We start from the raw sequence: 20,518 nt of genomic DNA, 5'->3' as shown, positions 1-20,518 counted from the left end.
TGTTTTTCTCTTTCTGACTTCCTTCACTCTGTTTGACAGACTCTAGGTCCATCCATCTCACTACAAATAACTCAATTTCATTTCTTTCTGTGGCTGAGTAATATTCCATTGTATATAGGTGCCACATCTTCTTTATCCATTCATCTGTCGATGGACACTTAGATTGCTTCCATGTCCTGGCTATTACTGGACAGCTACATGAAATTAGAACACTCCCTAGCTGCGTCTTTTGATACGTTGCACTAGTGATCGTTATTTTCCATTACTTCTTAAGGAAATCAGTACCTAGGAATCAACATTTTGTATCTGGAAAATGTTAAAAATGGCCCTCCAGAGCATACATGGGAGCTTTCAGGGACCTGTAGGTAATCACATGCCACTTGCTCGGTGGTGCTTTTGCAGATATGCAAAAACAGTCTTGAGACTTCTTCCCTGCCAGAGACTTCTACTCTGGAGGGACAGGCTGCATCGAGACCTTCTTCCGGCACCCCCTTGAGAAGCTGCGCAGAAGACCTTCCTGGTGGTGCCTTGAGGCGTGATCTGAATGCAGCCTGGGCCAGCTTGGAAGTCATCCAAGCCTGGGGGATGTCCCCTTTTCCTTTCTTCAGGCCCAGATTCTCATGGTGTGGTCCCTGAGCAGCATCAGCTTCACATGTTAGAAATGCAAATACTTGGGCCCTATTCCAGAGCTTCCTGATGGAAAGTCCTGGATGCCCGTATAGGCATTTAGAATTTACACCAAAACCAAAGGCTATGGAGGGGAATTCGGGAAGGTTGAAAGAAAAATGAAAGCAACCGTTCAGGAACTCCCAGGACATTCTGCTACCCGGCCCCCCACCCAGCGCCCCCGCCAGCACCCTCCTCAGCTCCTTACTCCCATTGCCCTCTTCCCCTCAGGCCAGTCCTCCACTGGGCCCCAGAGTCCATTATCCTCATCTCCTCAGGGCCTTTGCCACATCCGGCATCCTCTCTCCGGAATCTCCCTTCTTCCCCTTTCTCTCTATCGGATTCTTCGGGTTAACGTTTAAACACATCAGCACAGCAGCCCTTGACTCCCGGCTTCACATCTCGGCCCCTCCAGTCCACTCTCCACACCACAGCCAGAGTCTTCCGAAGGTACAAGCCCCCAGTAGCTGCCCACTGACTTTGGGGGTAAAGATCCAGCACCGTAGTGCCTAATTCCTGGCCCCTCCTTCTCTCTACGGGTTGATTGCTCACCCCTTCCCACTTGAACTCTCTGCCCGGCCTCAATGAATTACTTACAGTCCCCAGGGGATGTTTTGCTTTGTGCTCTCTTTTTATTCTTTGTCTTTCTCCTTTTCCACCTTCTCCTGGCTAAGTCATCTCACGTTGCAGATCTCAGCTCAGATGGTCGGTCCTTTGGGAAGCTCTTGTTCTCTCCCCGGCTTAACCAGGTGCTCCTTCTGTGCTCCCTGTGCTGTGAACATCACTGCTTCTCTTTTTCTGTTGTTTGGCAGCAAGTGCTTTGGAGTAAGGAGGCATGTTTTGTTCACTTTTGCATGACTAGCGCAGCCTTTGTGCTCACAAATTATTATTGAACAGATGATTCTAGAGAAGAGACATTCTGTGTTGTGGGGATGCCAGAACATCTTTCCCAAATGCAGAACCTTAGAACCAAATACCTCCTTTGCTGAAATGCATAATATGCCATTTCTTCTTGTGCTGCTGACCTTGAAGAAAGCTGTACAGAAAGTCCACTGGACGACATTGCTCTTCCACTGGACCTGGTTCAGTAGGGTAGCTAGTAATGGACACAAATGTGGATCCTGAGCGGTGAGCGGGAGACATGTACAAAATGCACATATCCTTAAATGTTTCTCCCTATGCAAAAAAATAATTTCCTAAATGGTGTCTCTTGTTCTTCAACTCTGGTTTGATAGAGAAACTGTATAAATTTAAACTTAAATCCTATAGATGATCAAGAATTAAGAGTCTAATATTCAGAAGGCTTTTCATAGTCTCAACTGTGCTCTATATATCTTGGACATCTGGAGTGGAGAGCCTGTTCATTTAACACATGACTGACATATCTGTAAAAGGTCTTGTGGACTCAAAGTGCTTCTATAAATGTTTCGTCACCCATAAGTAGCCAGACTAAGCCTGGTTGTGCCCGTTTACAGCCACATATGTGGAGGCACAGAGGGGTTCAGAGACTTGCCCAGAGTCAGAAGAACATGTCAGAAGGGAGATGATTCTGACTTTTTGTCCCATATACTCTTTTCACCCAATCATTATGGAGGTTAGAACCAGTGCTTCCCACTAAAAAGAATAGTCAAGTTACCCACATGCTTCAGTGGGACAATCTGTTTTCACATACACTTTCAATATCAAATATCTGTTTTCCAGGGGTTATGGTCATAAACTCCCTTGCCCTGTGCGGTTATGCCTTCTATAGTATTTCTGACATGGGATCCCTCTACTTGAACACAAACTGTGATGGGGAACTTACTACCACACAAAGCACTGCATTCCACGAATGGACACCTCTAATATTTATAATTGTTGTACTTTGTTAAAGAGATCATATTTTTAAAAAGAAATTCCATCATTTCAGAGGTTGCCTGCGAGCATCTGTCTTCTGTATCACATTCATCGTGGGCATTTATTCAACTTGTTCTGTAATTGTTTGGGAACTTTATGGAAGATGCATAAGTATTCTAGAGGATACTAGAAATCTGTGTTTTTATAATCTACTTCTTAGTGAGGAGTTGACAATAGTACCAAAAGAAACATACTTTTTTTGGGTATAGTTAATTTGGTTGGAAATTATCTGGACATTAATGGAGCCTAAGTGAGGGGTCCTATAGAGAACCTTGGAAAATTAATCTGCATACTGATACTGCATCCTTATGTTCCATAGAGACACTCATTCATTCTGTCTTCCATCCATCCATCCATCCATCCGTCTACCCATTCATTCATTCCACAAATATCCCTCGTAGACCGGCAGTGAAGGGAGCCTCTAATAGATGCTGAGTGCGTGCAAAAGAAGTGTAGGGTGGGATCCTGCCCCCTAGAATTTATGCCAAGAAAAAGCAATGACTATTTTCACAGAAATGCTGAATATTTCTTTGTGCTGTGTTTGAGCATAACAGTTCTCTGAAGGACCCCTTTGTCTCTTAGCACCACCTGAAAAAGCTGGAAGGCCGCCGTCTGGATTACGATTATAAAAAGAAGCGAGTAGGTAAGATACCAGATGAAGAAGTCAGACAAGCAGTAGAAAAATTTGAAGAGTCAAAGGAGTTGGCTGAAAGAAGCATGTTTAATTTTTTAGAAAATGATGTAAGTATTTAAACCAAACAGGAGACTTTAATGTGAATGAAAACATTGACTGTATGACTAGGGTCAGCATGTTGAGAAGCTCTGGAGCCTTAGTTGTTACAAAGTTTCCGGAATTTTCCATAACCGTTATCTCCTGCCTAAGAAATAGCTTCAGATATCCAGCAAGTCCTGACTCAAATCTCAGATCTGGAGAAGTCCTGTTGATCCTGGAATTGCTTCAGAGATGTGCTCAGGTTGGCCCTGGGGAGGTGGGGTTGTCTTAGGTGAAGTGCGTCGTAGACCAGCCTTTGTATTTGAGGCCGTAGCATTGGTGGTTTTGCAGGAGAATGGAAAGCCCAAGTCATGTGGTAATTTGCAGTTTTGCTAAGACTGTAAAGAGAGCTCAGTGAGGCAGATGCTTGAGGAGGAGCAGCTCTCTTGGCTAGTGGGAGAGCCTCACTCATCACCCAGCTCTCTGATGCCTTTACTTGTCATAGTGAACCTTTGGGATATAAAAGCATGACCTAAGTTTTTCAGCTGTACCATAGTGGTGCTTGTGAACTTGGGGATTGTGAAGGTCTTGACACATACCCCTCAGAAATGCTAACATCCTATTGTACCGTGACTCCTGCCACCAGCTCTTATTTTATTTGTCCAAGTAAAGTTAGATTAAATGGAACTAAAGAGGATGGTAACCCCCAAGTGGGCACCATGAAGGCTGAAGGCCACCCTTCTTTGCCTTGGCAGTGAGAAGTCATTTGGCATTTTTTACTGCCTGATGGGAAGAGCCCTTGGCCACCTGCCCCGTTTGGAGTTCCCACCCTAAGTCCAGCTTCTGTGATGCCACGAGCCGCCTCAGCCCAGCATTAGCTTTGGACCTATTTGTTGGACTTTCAAACCTGTTGGAACAAGTCAGAGGGTTTATTTTTCTGCAACACTGCATTCTGCTTCTAATAATTGATTAAAAGGTACATTGAGGTCTTGCATCTTTCAAGTCAAGTCAAACCAAATGTACTGAGCACCTTTTATCTGCCATGGTGTTGTGGGGGAATTATGTCCACTGTTGACAAGACATTAACCCTGGAGGAAACAATGTGAAATCCCCATGTCCATTAAACCTCAGTACCAAAAAGTGCATTCTATTATGCTTCTCCTTTAAATATCTTATCAGGTTTTTTTCTTTTACATCTTATGAGAAATAGGAAGAGGTATAACAGTTTTCCCTGTTTTTCTTTGTTGTTTTCTTTCCCTTAAAAATAGAAATTTCCTTGAAATTATCCCCTAGCAATAGGCCATTTGGTTTGGTTTTGTCTTGGATTGCCATATTTGATTTTTTGAAGTGTGAGGTATCAGATGCATGTATTCCTTATCAGCCTGCAGCAAACGTTGCCCTTCCAGTCCTGGGTCCTTTAGAGGTAGATTTAAACTCTGAGGTTGAATCTCATGTGTCAGACGTGCTGTCTAACCCATGCGCTTTATTCATGACCTTTATTCATGATCTGTGATGAGCTATTGCAAAGTACTCCATTAGGGAGGCCTGTCTCAGTTGCTCTGGTCTTGGCAGTTGACCCAAGAGACCTCAGTTTCCCTTCAGTATCAGTCAAAATCAGAAATGACCCCTTCCTTATAAGAACTCAGTCATTTGTCCATTTGTTGACAGTGTTCTGCTTGTCACAAATGAGTTAACCCCTGCCCACCCCACCCTGGGAGAAGTAAGAGCTAGCTTATAACTCAAGCCCCACGGAGGTCCTGGTGTTGGCCCTGCAGAGGCATGAATTGCAGTGTTTCCCCTAAAGTTTCCTGGGGTGGGTGGGGGGGTGCCTTCATTCAGCTCTGAGGAGCATGGGCTGCTCCCTCATTTTAGGGCCTGGGTCCACGTCTTCACTGGCAGCCATGGAAACTGGCCATTGAGATGGGAGGAGATCAGAATAATGAAACGGTGGGGGACTTTCAAAGGCTGCCTTGGAAATAGACTCCACCTCTTTCTCTTCCCACCTTTCCTAGTGCCATTTTTAACTGTAATGGTTACCCTGCGTGCTATGGTTGCTGATTCTCAAGATAATGGCAGTGCTAAGGAGACTGATGGTGGTGAGATGAGGATGACAGTGACGAAAGCTACCATTTACTGAGTGACTTATGATAGGGAGGCTGCTCTTACCTTTGCCTCTCCTAGGTTTATAGTTGAGGAGACTCACAAGTTATCGTGGAAGCTCCAGAAGACTGCCTTCTTTCTCTTCTTGGGGTAACAGCAAGTAGACCTAGAAAGGGACAACCTTGTCTTTTCCCATGACAGTGTCTGGCCATATCCAGGTGGTCTGGCAGTCCTGTTGATGAGGCAAGGTCTAGAAAATGTTCTCCAGTTCCCCTTGGACCTGACATGCTAATACTGAAACTGCCTGGTGCTTGGGGATAAATAGTGGGTGTAACTTATTGGGGGAAAGACAAAGAAGCAATACATGGTGGGATGAGGCATGCTTTGAACCCTCAGGCCTGTCCTTGGCCCTTCTCCAGCAACCAGGCCAGGCCCAGTGGCTCTGCAGCTCGCAGAACCCTGACTTCCTGCTCCCTCTGGGTCACCAACCTCATGTCCATCCTTCGTCACTCAGACTTTTGTATCCATGTCTGCTTCCTTTCATGGTGAGGAAGCTCGGAATGAAGAGCTGTGCTTCAGGATGGCTGGTGATGGCTGGGGGTTTCTTCCAGGAACTAAAGATGGCTGGGATCTGTCTAATTCCCAGATTAAACACAGTGGGTCTGCAGGCCCCGCCTTTGCCCAATGGATTGGACATTCCACCTGACCTGGTACCTGCTAGAGACCAGGTATATGCCTGCTTCTTGAGGACAGACTCTGTCAAACACGTGGCCTCAGGGACATGGTGGCAGGCAGCAGAGGCCCTGGCACTTTCTCCAAACACAAGTGGGACATGATTATCTTATTGTGGGTTACAGGTTTGGGGTATCCGTCAGAACTGATCATGCTTTTGGGTTCTGAATGATTGAGGAATTGACACAAAAACCAGATTAGAATCAAGGGGAAGCCCTTTTAACTGATGAGAATACCCAATGCTTGTAAGATACAGGCCTCCTGGTCACCTGTGTTGGAGGGGATGGCATGGCCAACCCACGTCCCGATTGCACTGTCTGCTCATTGCACCCTCATTGGCAAAAGCCTCCCTGATGCAGAGCCAGCCTGACTCTCACACCCAGACACAGGCTGAGACCCACGGCCTCTGGCCATGCAGAGCAGAGAACCCATCCTACTAATTAAGGAACATTCCTCAATCTCATCCACAGGGGGAGGAGTGAAGCTGGGCTGGGGAAAGGGCTTGCAAGTGTTCCCTCCAAAGAGAAAGTGAAAAGCAGAGTAGCATGAAGGAAGGGAGACCATATGAGGTGGCATGTCTGGAGCTCTGGGGCCACCTGCCCAACTCTGTCTGACACTAACAATGCAAACCCCAAAGTCTCACTCTCCAGGGAACAGGCGGTATCTTCTCCAGCCCTCATGTCCTATTGCCCTGGCTAAGACACGGTAAAAGCTTCACCGGATACTGCCTACAAAATCTGTCTGCCAAAGAACTGTCTGATGTGAGGAGAACTCCAACCGGAACTAACAGGCTTGGTCTTTCCCGGGTCTCCAAATGCAGATCATGCAACTCTTCCTAGGATTTTCTGGAGGTTTCCAGGACGTGGTTGCTCATCTGTCCTCACATCTGCCTTCTCCCAACTGAGAGACAAATAGGGCAGCCAAACAAGGGTGACAAACCAGCCTCCTGCCTAGAGGACAGGACTGTCTGGAAAATCGAGTGGGCACCTTGGGCCTGGGTCCACACGGGCCTCCAACTACTTACCCCAGACCTCGTCTAGACCTTAGAGCCACCTTCAGGGAGAGTGAGGTGGGCAGAGCAGAAAAGCTGCTTCACAAACCCACTTTCTTCAAGAATACAGACCCCAGGGCCAGGCCCCTCTTGCCTTTCCAGCACAGGGTCCAGTCGCCCTGGGTGTCAGGGTCCCCTAATCTCATCAGTCAGATGAATCACTCTTCCTCCTATCATATGGAAAGAAGGAAGGGGTGGTGAGAAGGCCCTGAGTTGTTTACTCCAACATTCGTTCCTAAGGGAAAGTGGCATCTGTTTTTCTACCTATTTTTGGCAGAGTTGGGAATGGGGTAATCAAAGAGAAGAGTCTCCTTTGGCGCCATGCTGTCGTCCTTGGGGGTCTTGTCAGTAAGTGCTGGATTGGAGCCCTTGAGCATCCCATCACCTCTTGTCCGGAGCTGAGTAGCTTCCTATTCTACACGCAGATGCAAGCCAGGAGGTGTTTTGGTCCATGAGATTTCCCAGGAGCCCAGAGGGGCAGGTCTAGGGCTGGTTCTTTCTGCTGTGCCAGGCTGGGATGAGGCACCCAGAGCAGCCCTCCTCTAGGAGAGGGGCCCTTGTGCCCCCCACAGTTAGCTCTGAGGTGGGGATACAGGATATTCAGCAGTTGGTTCCCAGTCTCCACCGCCATTTCTTGGGAATGCTAAATCGCCCCTAGGCCTGTTAACACTCTCCTCTTCTATCTTCGCAGAGAAGTTTATTCCTCACGACGCGACATAATGGAATGTAGGTCTTTGACATGGGCAGGGGCCAGAAATATCACACAGAAGATGCCATTTCAGTCCGATGAGGCCAGGCACCTGCAATATTCTCTAAGCTCTCCTGATACAAATCCCCAGCCTGGGCACCCTCCCTCTGTCCATGGGCTCCCAGAACAAGTGGGATTACTAGATTCCAGATTCCTGGGTTCTTTCCGTTGGTCTAGAGTGGTGTTTCCCAAAATTCATTCCATGGGATGTAGTGTGTGTTGTGTGAATAATGTCTTTATGGTCAAATAAGTTTGGGAAAGCCTGGGTTAACCAAAACGAAACAGGTTTGCTTTATCACAAGACTTTTCAGAGTCTTTATATGAATATATGAGAAATTAATCTCCAAGAGATTCCTAAAAGAGGATACACAGGGCAGTTTCTCAAACTTATTTGACCATAGAACTCTTCCACACCACTATTATTATTATTATTTTATTATTGACAAATCAAGGGACTTGTGATGTATCGAATAAGGCATTTAGGAAGTATTGGACTAGTAGAAAGAAAGCACTCCCGACAAAGAGTGAAAGACCTGAAATCTGGTTGTGGTTTTGCCTCTGTTCAGCTATATGCCCCTAGAAAGTCACTTTCACCTTTACAGTGTCAGGCAAATGAACCCCTGCATGCAAGAAATTCTTTAGAAGTATAAAGTGGAGAATAAGAGTGTAGAGGATTATTATCCATGTTATTAATTTAATACGAATTTAATGGCCTGACTCAAACTTTCTCAGAAACTCTAAATAAATGCCTTTGCCTTATTGGAAAAGGCATCTGTTTATGACCAGACTGCAAAATTCCTGAGAAATTTTCCTCCAGCTTCTCTGAGGAATCCAAAACGAGTGGAGTCTTTGATGTGACAGAGCCAGAAATCAGTTGGATTATCACAATTCACATCGAAGGTGGCCTCCACTGGAAGTACGTCATTTCACTTGTGAAAGGGGACAGCTTGCCAGGTCCCAGGAGATGCACATTTCTGCATTCATGCATGCTGTGTGTACTGTGTATTCCAAGGATCTGGGCGGGGCATTACCTATTCACGTCAAGTTCTCTCTGTTCTCGCCGTGGTCTTCAGAGTGTGCCTCTGTGCCCATTTACCTGGCTGCCGACCAGTCCCTTGGTAACTGATTGTTGGAGGGTCTGAGGAGATTTCACAGCCCTGCGCCTTCTCTGCCACCCCAATTTCCATATCCCTGTTGCAGAGAGTTGATCTTAGAGGGCCTTTACTATGCAGTCCTTTGAGCCATTCTTCCTTTGGTACAGCCAAAGTTCCACAAGCCCCCTCAATGGCTGTTGGTCCACAGGCTCCCCCAGTGGCTCAGATCCCACCCAAGTGTCCCTGGACACTTTCCACAGCTCCTGGGAACTTCTCCCGCTCTTAGTCTCTGCCCCCATCCCCAGCGCTAAGGTACTTCCAACAGCCTCAGTGGGTTCATTAGCCCCATGAGTTTGGTTCCTATGAGTCTCAAGGTAACAACTCCCATCCCCCATAAACAGGGGTCCCTGACCAGAGCTAGTCCCATTGTTAGATTTTGCTTCATTTGAGAATAGGCCAAAGCAGCTCTGAAATGGCAGTGTCCTATTGCTGCTGAATCATCACAGATCTGTGGCTTAAAACAACACAAATCTATTATCTTAAAGACTGCAGGTTGGAAGTCCTGAAATCAAGGTATTGGCAGGGCTGAATTCCTCCTGGAGGCTGTAGGGAAGAACCCATTTCTTTGTCTTTTCCAACTTCTAGAGGCCACCTGCATCCCTTGGTTCACAGCCTCTTCCTCCACTTCAAAGCCAGCAGTGAAGCACCTTCAAATCTCTCACTCTGCTTCTGCTTCCACTGACGCATCTCCTTTTCTTACTCTAACCCTCCTGCCTTCCTCTTAAAGCACCCTGGAATTATTTTGGGCCCACCCAGATGATGCAGGTAATCTCCTATTCCCAGATCCTTTACATAAATCACATCCGCAAAGGCCCTCTTGCCATCTAGTAATATATTCACAGATTTGGAGAAATAGGACTTGGACGTCTTTGGGGGCCACTTTTCTGTCCACCAAAAGCTCCTTCTGGTTTCATGGTTCCATGTACCTCCCAGGTAGTGTCACAGTCCTCACCCCGCCCGTTTGTCAGCCAGCACCGCCTTTGTCTGGCCTCTGCCTCCTTCACCTCTAGCTGCCCCATAGGGAAGTCTGTTTGCATCATGAGTTTCTCACTTGAGGCGTCTGAGCTGGGTGTGACCTCATCTGTAACAGCAAGTGCACTTTACTTTCAGAGACCGGAGCTAATTCTCTGGTAAGTCTGTTCCACTGTGTGTGTCATGGGCACCCTTCCGGGGTGTGAGGTCACACTTTACTCTCGAGACGGCACCAGCCAAGTGGCAGCACAGGTCTCAGGTGGCAGTGGAATTAAGTTTTTCTTCTCATCCCAGGTGACCTCTCCTGCTTCAATAGGTGAATTTGCCAAATTGAGTGGTGTGGCCAGTGGAAGAAATGTTTTACCTTCTGGACAGGTTTTGACTCTTGCCAGGCCTGGGTTTATTGCAACCTTGATTCTGCCAGTTCAGGTATTGAATTCTCACTGGGGTTTGGGAAGCAGAGGTCACCTGCATGCAACTCACTGCTCATGGCCCGGGGACAGCTGGAAGCTTCCATTTTTCTGGCAGGGAGAGGCAGATAATCCACTTGGGGCACCACATGGCTTCACTGTCAACAAGAGACTTATAGCTTCATAACCACCTCTTCAGCAGTTGCATTGAGCACCTACTGTGTGCAGGCGCTGTACAGCACTGCTTTTGTCTTCCAGGTATTAAGGGACCCCAAGATCCATTTCCTTCCCGAAGTCAGCCATCCAATGAATCCAAATGCCTCTCCGGAATACATAATCTAGTATTTTAGCCACATCAGAGATGATAGCTGGTGATCCCCCCTCCCAACGCCACGTGTGTTTCAAGGAATATTCATTCAACTACCTTTCACTGTTCCCTTAAAAATTATAAGATGTCAAGCATATTTCAAAGTGGGTATTAATATATGAATTAACTTTACTAAAGATAGAGAAGTGTGGTGCAGATTTTAACCAGCACACAGCTCTTACACTGTAAGGAATCCATAGCAGATTCTACTGTGATCCTGTTAGGCTGTGGTGCTGGACTTATTTAAAAGTATGTGTAAAAGCCAAAGAGGTGAAACTTAAGAAATCCTTAGGATTTTGTAGGGGCCAGGCTGTCTTTGTTTTGTTTATTGAGTTTTTGGAAATTTAAGGCTAGGCTTGTTGCTCTTCCAGCCACAGAGTGTGGTAAAGTAAATGTAATACGGTGGGATTTCATCGTGCAGACGCTGATCACAGTATGGCCCAAGTGGAAGTCCATGTATATCTTACATGAACATGAACCCGTGTTTAAAATGGTGTACATGGGCAAGGAAGATGAAAGTATAGACAGCTAAAGCACAGTCAATAATAGCAAATGAAAATAGCTTGGATCTTTGAAGGCAAAGGAGTCCATGATTGGTTTTGGAAGGTGAGGGTGTAAGGGTGAATAAACAGGCAGACTTTCCCCTAAGCTGATTAGCAAATGAAGTAAGGGAGGTGATGCATGGACTATGGGGAAGCTTAGGAAAGAGGGGGATTGATTTTGATTTGTGCCTTTGTCTGGTTCTGGAGTTCACGGGATTCACGCTGCCTCCCACCCCCTCCCCGTCCCATCACCTCAACCCAGTGGTCCTGCCTCTGAGGCTTGTGGAAATCAGCTTAATGAATCATTCTTTTCTGTAGCAGCCCCTCAAACACGTAGGGAAGCAGGGAAGGGAGCTCCAGTGCCCTACTGGACATGGCTCTTCCTCAAATTATGCATCCCCAGGCCTTCCAGGCTTTTTTATGTAACATAACTTTTTCATTTTATTTTTTTACGTCCACTGTAATTTTTGTCACTAATTTCATGAATGTCTTGCTTCGTGGGAAAGAGAGCTGCCAGAGTCTTTCTAGTTCATTCCTTTGGGCTGTTTTTTTCAGGGAAATGATTTTGTGCTGATAGCAACAAAAACATATAGGGGGCAACAAAAACATATAGGTGGCTGGCAAGTCTTGGCCTGGTGCGTGCCCTGCTTCCTGGCTTCCCTTCTTATCCGAGAACAGCTTAATTTACTTAGTTTCTTGATGTGACTTAGCTAGAGAGTGCCCATAGAGACACTTCGCTAAGGAAGCAGTTCATTTACTAAACCTTGGCTTCAGTTGTAATTGGAAAAGCTTTATCTCTCCGTTTTCAGATCCATGAACTTTATACCATAAACATCTCCTGAGAAGATCATCTAATTGGAAAAGTAGACTTTTTTTAATTGAGTTCAATCAACTTCATAATCACAAATAAATTTAAACATGTTTTTCCAGCATTTATAGCTCTATACCATGACCTGTGTGATCATTACTTCGCAATGAAATGAAATGAAATAGACCAGAGCCCAGGCAAACAGGGCGCTTCCCTGCAAAGCTGGGTCTTTGTTGCTGGTCTCTTCTCTTTCTGAACATTACACAGGCGCTGGCCTCCATGGAGTAATTTTCCACTTCTGCTGCAGGTAGAACAAGTCAGCCAGTTGGCCGTGTTTATAGAGGCAGCTTTAGACTATCACAGACAGTCCACAGAGATTCTGCAGGAGCTACAGAGCAAGCTACAGATGCGGTAAGAGCCTTCACGTTCATTACAAGCCTAGGGCTTCAGAGTTAAAATCAATCGAAATCAGTCTCTCTCTCTTTCTCTCCATCTCCCCCTTCCCACTGCCCTGTTCTGTTTTGAATTTTCTTTAGCTGGCTTTCATGGTTGGGTGTGGGATAGCACTGAGATAATAAATACATGGCTTTGGCCAATAGGACAGAACTGGGAAAAGGGATCTGGCAGCTTTTCTCCTTTTTCTTTTCACTCAAGCCCTTACTCATGACCTGTGTTTAGGGCAACCAAAGTTGCTCACTTGCCTTCGAATTCAGCCCTTACAGAGCTGTCCTGGCCTCACTGCTGACTTGATGAGAGTTTAGCTGAGGGTGGGATGGCATATACTCCCTCCCCAACATCTAGGGATGTGGAGAGGAGTGAGATGATATTCAGATAGTATGTAAATGTCTCGAAAAAGATGTGTTTTTACCTCACCAGCACAAATACCAGCCCATGTTCATAACGTTGACCCTGAGAGATATTGAAAGAGTCAAAAATACCCTCTGAGTGGTCAAAGAAACATTGCTGGGTTCCCTGTGACTTTACTGATAAACGTATTCTCTACTTTTCTGAAAATTAGTGATATATGTAGCGTGCATGGCAAACCTATTAATTAAAATACTGGGTTAAAAAACTACCCTAATTTTTGACCAGGTTTGATAACAGAAAATTGTTTTACACAGGATGATTATAATGAATAAATTTGGAGGGATTTTTGCTTAAATCAATGCAGTAATTATAGAGGGAAGACAAAAGGTGTGTACAGTCTCTGAACTCTCCACTTTTGTAGGCAGGTAGTTCATCTACTGCTCACATGAGCGTCGTTTCTTAATTCTATCTTTATATGAGGAAAAAGAGGAGGAAGCTGACATTGTTGAGTGCCCAGTTCATCCCTGGTACTTGTTGGATGCCTCAGAGACTTTATGAGAGACAAATACTTCACAAATATAGGCATACCTAGGAGAGATTGGGAATTTGGTTCCAGACTACCACAGTAAAGCCAATATTGCAATAAAGTGAGTCACACAGAGTTTTTGGTTTCCCAGTGCACATAAAAGTTATGTTTACACTAAACTGTAGTCTGGTAAGTGTGCAATAGCATCGTGTCTAAAAAAAAAAAAACAACAATGTATATACCCTAATTTAAAAATACTTTATTGATAAAAAATGCTAACCATCACCCGAGCCTTCAGCGAGTCCAAATCTTTTTGCTGGTGGAGGGTCCTGCCTCGATGTTAATGGCTGCTGACTGGTCAGGGTGGTGGCTGCTGAAGGCTGGGAGGCTGTGACAACTTCTTAAAAGAAGACAACAGTGAAGTTTGCTGCATCGGTTGACTCTGCCTTTCACGAACGATTTCTCTGTAACGTGCAGTGCTGTTGGATAGCATTTTACCCACAGTAGAACTTCTTCCAAAGTTGGAGTCAATCCTCTCAAACCCTGCTGCTGCTTTATCAACTAAGTTTTATAGTATTCTAAATCCTTTGTTGCCATTCCAACAATCTTCACAACATCTTCACCAGGAGTAGATTCCACCTCAAGAAACCACTTTCTTTGCTCATCCATAAGAAGCAACTCCTCATCTGTTAAAGTTTAATCATGAGATTGCAGTAATTCAGTCACATCTTCAGGCTGCACTTCTAATTCCAGTTCTCTTGCTATTTCCACCACATCTGCAGTTACTTCCTCCACTGATGTCTTGAAGCCCTCAAAGTCATACATGAGGGTTGGAATTCTTCTTCCAAACTCCTGATAATGTAGATTTTCTGACCTCTTCCCATAAACATAAATGTTCTTAATGGCATTTAGACTGATGAATCCTTTCCAGAAGGCTTTCAACTTACTTTGCCCAGATCCATAAGAGGAACCACTATCTATGGCAACTAGAGCCTTACAAAATGTATTTCTTCGAGAATAAGATTTGAAAGTCGACACCACTCCTTGATCCATGGGCTGCAGAATGGATGTTGTGTTAGCAGGCATGAAACAACACTGATCTCATTGTACATCTCCATCAGAGCTCTTGGATGACCAGGTGCATTGTCAATGAGCAGTAATATTTTGAAAGGAATCTTTTTTTCTGAGCAGTAGGTCTCAGCAGTGGCCTTAAAATATTCAGTCAGCCATGCTGTGAACAGATGTGTTATCATCCAGGCTTTGCTGTTCCATTTCTGGAGCACAGGCAGAGTAGATTCAGCATAATTCTTAAGGGCCCTAGGATTTTCAGGATGGTAAATGGGCATTGGCTTCAACTGAAAGTCACCAGCTGCATTAGCCTCTAACAAGAGAGTCAGCCTGTCCTTTGAAGCTTTGAAACCAGACATTGACTTCTCCTCTGTAGCTATGAAAGTCCTAGATGGCATCTTCCAATGGAAGGCTGTTTCATCTACATTGACAATCGGTTGTTTAGTGTAACCACCTTCATGAATGATCTCAGCTGGATCTTCTGGATAACTTGCTGCAGCTTCTACATCAGCACTTGCACTTTTATGTCATGGAGGCGACTTCTTTCCTTAAACCTCCTGAACCAACAGCTTCTAGCTTCAAACTTTTCTTCTGCAGCTTCCTCACCTCTCCCAGACTTTGCTGGATTGAAGAGAGTTAAGGCCTTGCTCTGGATTAGGCTTTGGCTTAAGGGAATGTTGTAGTTGGTTTGATCTTCTACCCAGATCACTACAACTTTCTCCATATCAGCAATAAGGCTGTTTCACCTTCTTACCATTTGTGTGTTCATTGGAGTAGCACTTTTAATTTCCTTCAAGAACGTTTCCTTTGCATTCACAGCTTGGCTGTTTGGTGCAAGAAGCCTAGCTTTTGGCCTGTCTTGGCTTTGGACATCCCTTCCTCACTCAGCGTAATCATTTCTAGCTTTTGATTTAAAGTGAGCAATATAAGACCCTTTCACTTGAAGACTTAGAGGCCATTATAGGGTTATTAATTGGCCTAATTTCTATTTTACTGTGTCTTAGAGAATAGGGAGGCCTGAGGAGAGAGAGAGAGAGATGGGGGAACAGCTGGAGGTGGTAGCTGCAGCAGTCAGAACACACACATTTATCAGTTAAGATTGCCATCTTACATGGCACAGTTTGTGGGGCCCATAATAATTACAAGAGTAACATCATAGATCACTGATCACAGATCACCACAACAAATATAATAATAAAGAAAAAGTTTGAAATATTTCGAGAATTACCAAAATGTGACAGAGATACAAAGTGAGCAAATGCTGTTGGAAGAATGGCACCTATAGTACACAGGATTGCCACACACCTTCAATTTATAAAAAACGCAATATCTGCGAAGTGCAATAAAACGAGGTATATCTGCATATAGTTGAAAAACTACATTCGGGATATCAAAGCTATCACTTTGGGCTACTCACGAATCAACGTGTAAAAATCACCCCCTTCACGACCATCACCTAGGACCTAAATTTGTAGGCTTATCACAGCAGAGCAAACGTAGGCTTGGAGGCTTTGCTTTCTTCATCAGCTGTCTGACTGACCTTCAAATCTGTATTACAGAATATCAGCTGCATCCAACATCCCCAAACGAGAATACAAGCCACGGCCCATAAAAAGGAGTCCTAGTGAGCTCAATGGGGTATCCACCACCTCTTCAGCAAAGACAACAGGTGAGATGACCATTCTGTGGGTGCTGTGTGCCCTTCCATACGGCTCTGCTGGACGCGTTTGCTTACTGCTTATTGCTGTATTCTGTGTGATTACCTTGAGACCTCGGATTTCTCTCTTAGGTTATTTGGTGAATTCCCTTTTCCCCCTAGTAATACCCCTTTTTCTACTTCCTTGTTTTGAGTACTTATATCAAGGAAGAATTCCATCACTTTACTTATTGCCTTCTAATGTGTCAAACCTTGGCCATAGAAACATCATGCTACATTATCCTTTATATTTACATTTTTAACACTTTCCAAATATTTTACTAATTTTAAAAAAGTTTGAATTAGCATATGTTGAGCACCTGCTATATAGTAGGCACTGCCTTAAGTGCTGCATCATTATTTTTTAATTAGACAAATGGAACAAATATATTCCTAAATAAAACGGTCAAACTGAGAAAAATAAAATTCAAATGGTATAAATCATGCTCTAGTTTCCTATGATTACCCACTCCATCCCAGGCCCCTCTCTAAAAGTAGCCATTGTTAAAAATTTGGTATGAACACTGTCATATCTGTTTATGTGCATAGATAGATACACGATATACACACTGTTTTAGATTTTTTGCTGTTTTTTAAATACAAGTTCATACTAGATGTATTGTTCTGTGGTTAGCTTTTATAAATGTATCGCTATTTCGTGGAGTTATTTCCATGTCATGCATATAGATCTATCCCACTATTTTTAAAAAATTTTTATTGGAGTATAGTTGATTTACAATGTTGTGTTAGTTTCAGGTGTATAGCAGAGTGAATCAGTTCTACATATATATACATTCACTGTTTTTTAGATTCTTTTCCCGTATAGGTCATTACAGAGTATTGAGTAGAGTTCCCTGTACTATACAATAGGTCCTTGTTAGTTATCTGTTTTATATATAGTAGTGTGTATATGTCAATCCCCATCTCCCATTTTATCCCTCCCCCGCCTTCTTCCCCCTGGTAACCATAAGTTTGTTTTCTACATCTGTGACTCTATTTCTATTCTGTAAAAAGTTCATTTGTACTATTTTTTTTAGGTTCCACATATAAGTGATATCATATGATATTTGTCTTTGTCTGACTTACTTCACTCAGTATGACAATCTCTAGGTCCATCCATGTTGCTGCAAATGACATTATTTCATTCTTCTTCATGGCTGACTAATATTTCATTGTATATATGTTATCCCACTATTTTTTAATGGCTTCATAGTTTTCCATTATATATACCATTTCCCCATTAATGGACATTAAGGTTGTTTCCAGTTATTTGCTAAAAAGAATGTCCTTTATCTGCCTCCACATGCTGATGGGCAAGTCTTTCTTGGAAATGAAATTACTGAGTTAGAGTGAATGCATTTAAGTGATTGTAGATATTGCCAAATTACCTGCTAAGGTGGGTACACTACCATGAATGGAGCAATACATGCTTCCCCATACCTGTGTCATTAGACTTCAATTTTTGCCAAGCATTAATGGATAAACAATGATTCTTGGTTCTGTGCACAACTGTTAATTTGAGATTCCATGTTAGTTTGCCTATGGTGCTGTCTATTACTGCTGCCTATTTTCCATGGTTTTGAGGGATTAGGGATGCTCCGCTGGGTAAGGTGCACTGATTTCTAGTTGTCTGGCTGGTTGCATTCCTCATGGCACTGTTTCAGGTCCCTGCACTCAATACTCCTTCCTGGAGGCAGACGCCTGGGCCCCCAGGTACTTGGTACAGAGCCAGGATGGGAGGACTTACCAAGCTGCTCTTTTCCCAGAATGCCAACCAGTCATCCAGCTCCCAAAACCGCTTACTCTGAGTTTTGGGCATCCTCCAAATCCACTTTTGTTGCATCTCTCTTTGGGAACCATTTTGAGCTTCATTTCCTCCATCTGCTGCTTTCCATCTTTCAGATATTCCTTATATTCCTCATAATTTATGGTCTGCCAACAGTGTTCATTCTTGTTCATTCCTTGTTTGGAATTAAAGACATACCTATTTTATAATCGTTAGTGATTTGGTACGTGAAAGGAAGGCTGCGATCTTGCACTCAATCTGCTGGATTAATGCAAACTTCAAGTCATTCAGTTACCCAAGATGGCTGCTGTTTGTTACCCAAGATGGCTTTAGGTGCTAAATGGATATAGAGCTAGAGAACCTTGAATCACATCATGAGAAAATTATTCTTTTCAATTCTCTTTTAGTCATTCTGATTTCAAGGAGATAAAGCTACAGCTTTGTGCTGGAATATTTTTATGTCCAGTTTTAACAGAGAAGATAGACCTCAGGCTAAAAGTCTTTTGCAGGCAAAAGTACCTACCTTGAATTTAATAAAATTGTCCATTTTTCGTCATAATTATGCTCACCGTTACAGTCTCTTTATAGCATGTAGTACTGCTTTTCAATTTACATTTTGGTGTAAAGTTTTATTTAAAGTTATTTGAATAAAATTGATTTCATTAAAATATTATCAAGAGGATACTCAGGTACAGTTCTCTGGGAAGTTATTTTGTATTGTATTAGGGTAACACTAGTTTCTGTTTAAAAAAGAAGAGACACCCAAAGTGCAACGAACGCTCAACAAAGTAAGATTTTCTCACTCATGCAACAATCCGGGGAGGATATTCCAAGAGGATGGGTGGTTCTCGTCCGTGGAGTCACTCAGGAGACACAGCTGATGGTAGCTCTGCCATCTTCATCATCCTGTGGCTTCCAAGTTGTCCTAGTTGTTGCCACTCCAGCCAGAAGGAAGGGGAGAAAGAACAGAAGGCGAGGCTAGACATTTCCTCTTAAACCAGTGAGGCAGGAATGACACACTCACATTCCAGGGATGAGAACTCAGATCCAATGACCACAGGTCATGGCAAAGCAAGTTGGGAAGTGCAGTCTCTAGCTGGGCAGCCATACCTAGTTACATCGGGAAATACAAAGCAGGCACTAGTCTATAAAAATGATGGAATTCTGCCGGGCAGGAATGGCAAGGACTGTGCTAGTGAAAGAAGATTAGACCCTGGTTCTGCTCCCTTGGAAGGTGGCAGGAGGGATCGCTCCTGTCCTTTATCCTGTAGGTCCCTAGATTTGCCTTCTCAGAAGTCTTTTATGGCTTCCATGTCTTCACTTCACATCTGAAGTGGCCTTTGGAAACCTGCCTCCTGTGAGAATTGTGCTTACTGCTGCTTAGGGGCCTTGAGGGTTCGTCAAGTTTCAATAGATGCAGATGTTTTCAGGTTAAACCCGCACTTCCTTTCACAATTCAATGCCTCCAAAAACGGAATAGCTTCTGATCTGTATCTCCCAGGCAGTTCCATCTGCCGGTAATCACATCCAAGTTTCTTTCTTAGATATAGCTCTTAAGACTGCCTTACTTCTTTCCTTTCTTGTCTCACCTTTCTTAACTTATTGAGGCTACCTTGAGGCCATCTGAAACAGCAGACTTGAGTGAGAAGGCAATACCTTTAGATTAATCTTTGCTGTGGAACTAGGTGCCTTCACTGGGTTGAGAGAAGTCTCTGAGAATGATTTGGAGCACAACCTGCTTATCTTCTGTTCCTTGGGGTACAGAAGCTTTTCTAATGTGCTGGGACCCAACGTCTGATTTTTCTCTCTTCTCTTTTATCTTTGCTTGCAAACTGGGCAATTCTTCTCTTTCTTATAATAATTTGCTAGATGTACCAAGGATGGGAGGTAACATCCACTAACATTCTGTTTTCTCCAGTTCCTTCCTTTAGAGCTCCTGGTATGTGGTATGCTTTGAAAGTTATCATAGGCAAAAGTTTTACCATATGTTTTTCCACACCCTAACAAGGGTCACCGGCTTTCACGCCGATTATATCTGTTTCTTCTTCATCACTACCTGGCCACTGAGTCAGAGCCACTAATTTTAGCTTTTATCATGACAATACCCCACTTCTGGTACCAGTTTTTGCATGGTAGTTAGGGTAACAGTAGTTACTGTCATACAGAAACTCAAGAGAGCAATGGTTCAAACAAGATAGAAATTAAGAATGGAAGTCCAGGGCTAGAGATTTCCTCTTAGGGAAATGAGCCAAAGGTGGTTCACATCACTTCCACTCCCATCCCACTGGGGAGAGCTTAGTCACAGGACCACAACTGGCTGCAAAGGTTGGGGGGGAGGTTAGCTGGAGAGCCACATCCTAACATTATATTACTGTGAAGAAGGAAAGAGAGGGTTTTGATGGCCAGCTTGCAGTTTCTAGCACGAACATCTACTACAAATATGTTGTGGAAGAAAATGTCTGACCCCACATAATTCA

The 20,518-nt window shown here is 44.0% G+C and overlaps 1 protein-coding gene across 3 annotated transcripts in view; it reads left to right on the top strand.

Annotated features, from left to right (window-relative positions):
- Positions 1 to 20,518, top strand: part of SH3GL3 (SH3 domain containing GRB2 like 3, endophilin A3) — a 140,956-nt gene that overhangs the window by 102,405 nt on the left and 18,033 nt on the right. For all 3 annotated transcript variants that reach the window (XR_005018847.1, XM_036844273.1, XM_036844274.1), the window contains 3 exons: positions 3,145 to 3,303; positions 12,466 to 12,569; positions 16,119 to 16,228. Coding sequence is in view for 2 of the 3 variants with exons in the window: in XM_036844273.1 (XP_036700168.1) it covers positions 3,145 to 3,303; positions 12,466 to 12,569; positions 16,119 to 16,228 (373 nt within the window). In the remaining variant the exon portion in view is untranslated. The remainder of the gene's footprint in view (positions 1 to 3,144; positions 3,304 to 12,465; positions 12,570 to 16,118; positions 16,229 to 20,518) is intronic.

Source organism: Balaenoptera musculus, chromosome 2 (assembly GCF_009873245.2).
Source record: "Balaenoptera musculus isolate JJ_BM4_2016_0621 chromosome 2, mBalMus1.pri.v3, whole genome shotgun sequence".
NCBI classification, from domain to species: Eukaryota; Metazoa; Chordata; class Mammalia; order Artiodactyla; family Balaenopteridae; genus Balaenoptera; species Balaenoptera musculus.
This window is presented reverse-complemented; position numbering and strand designations above follow the sequence as displayed.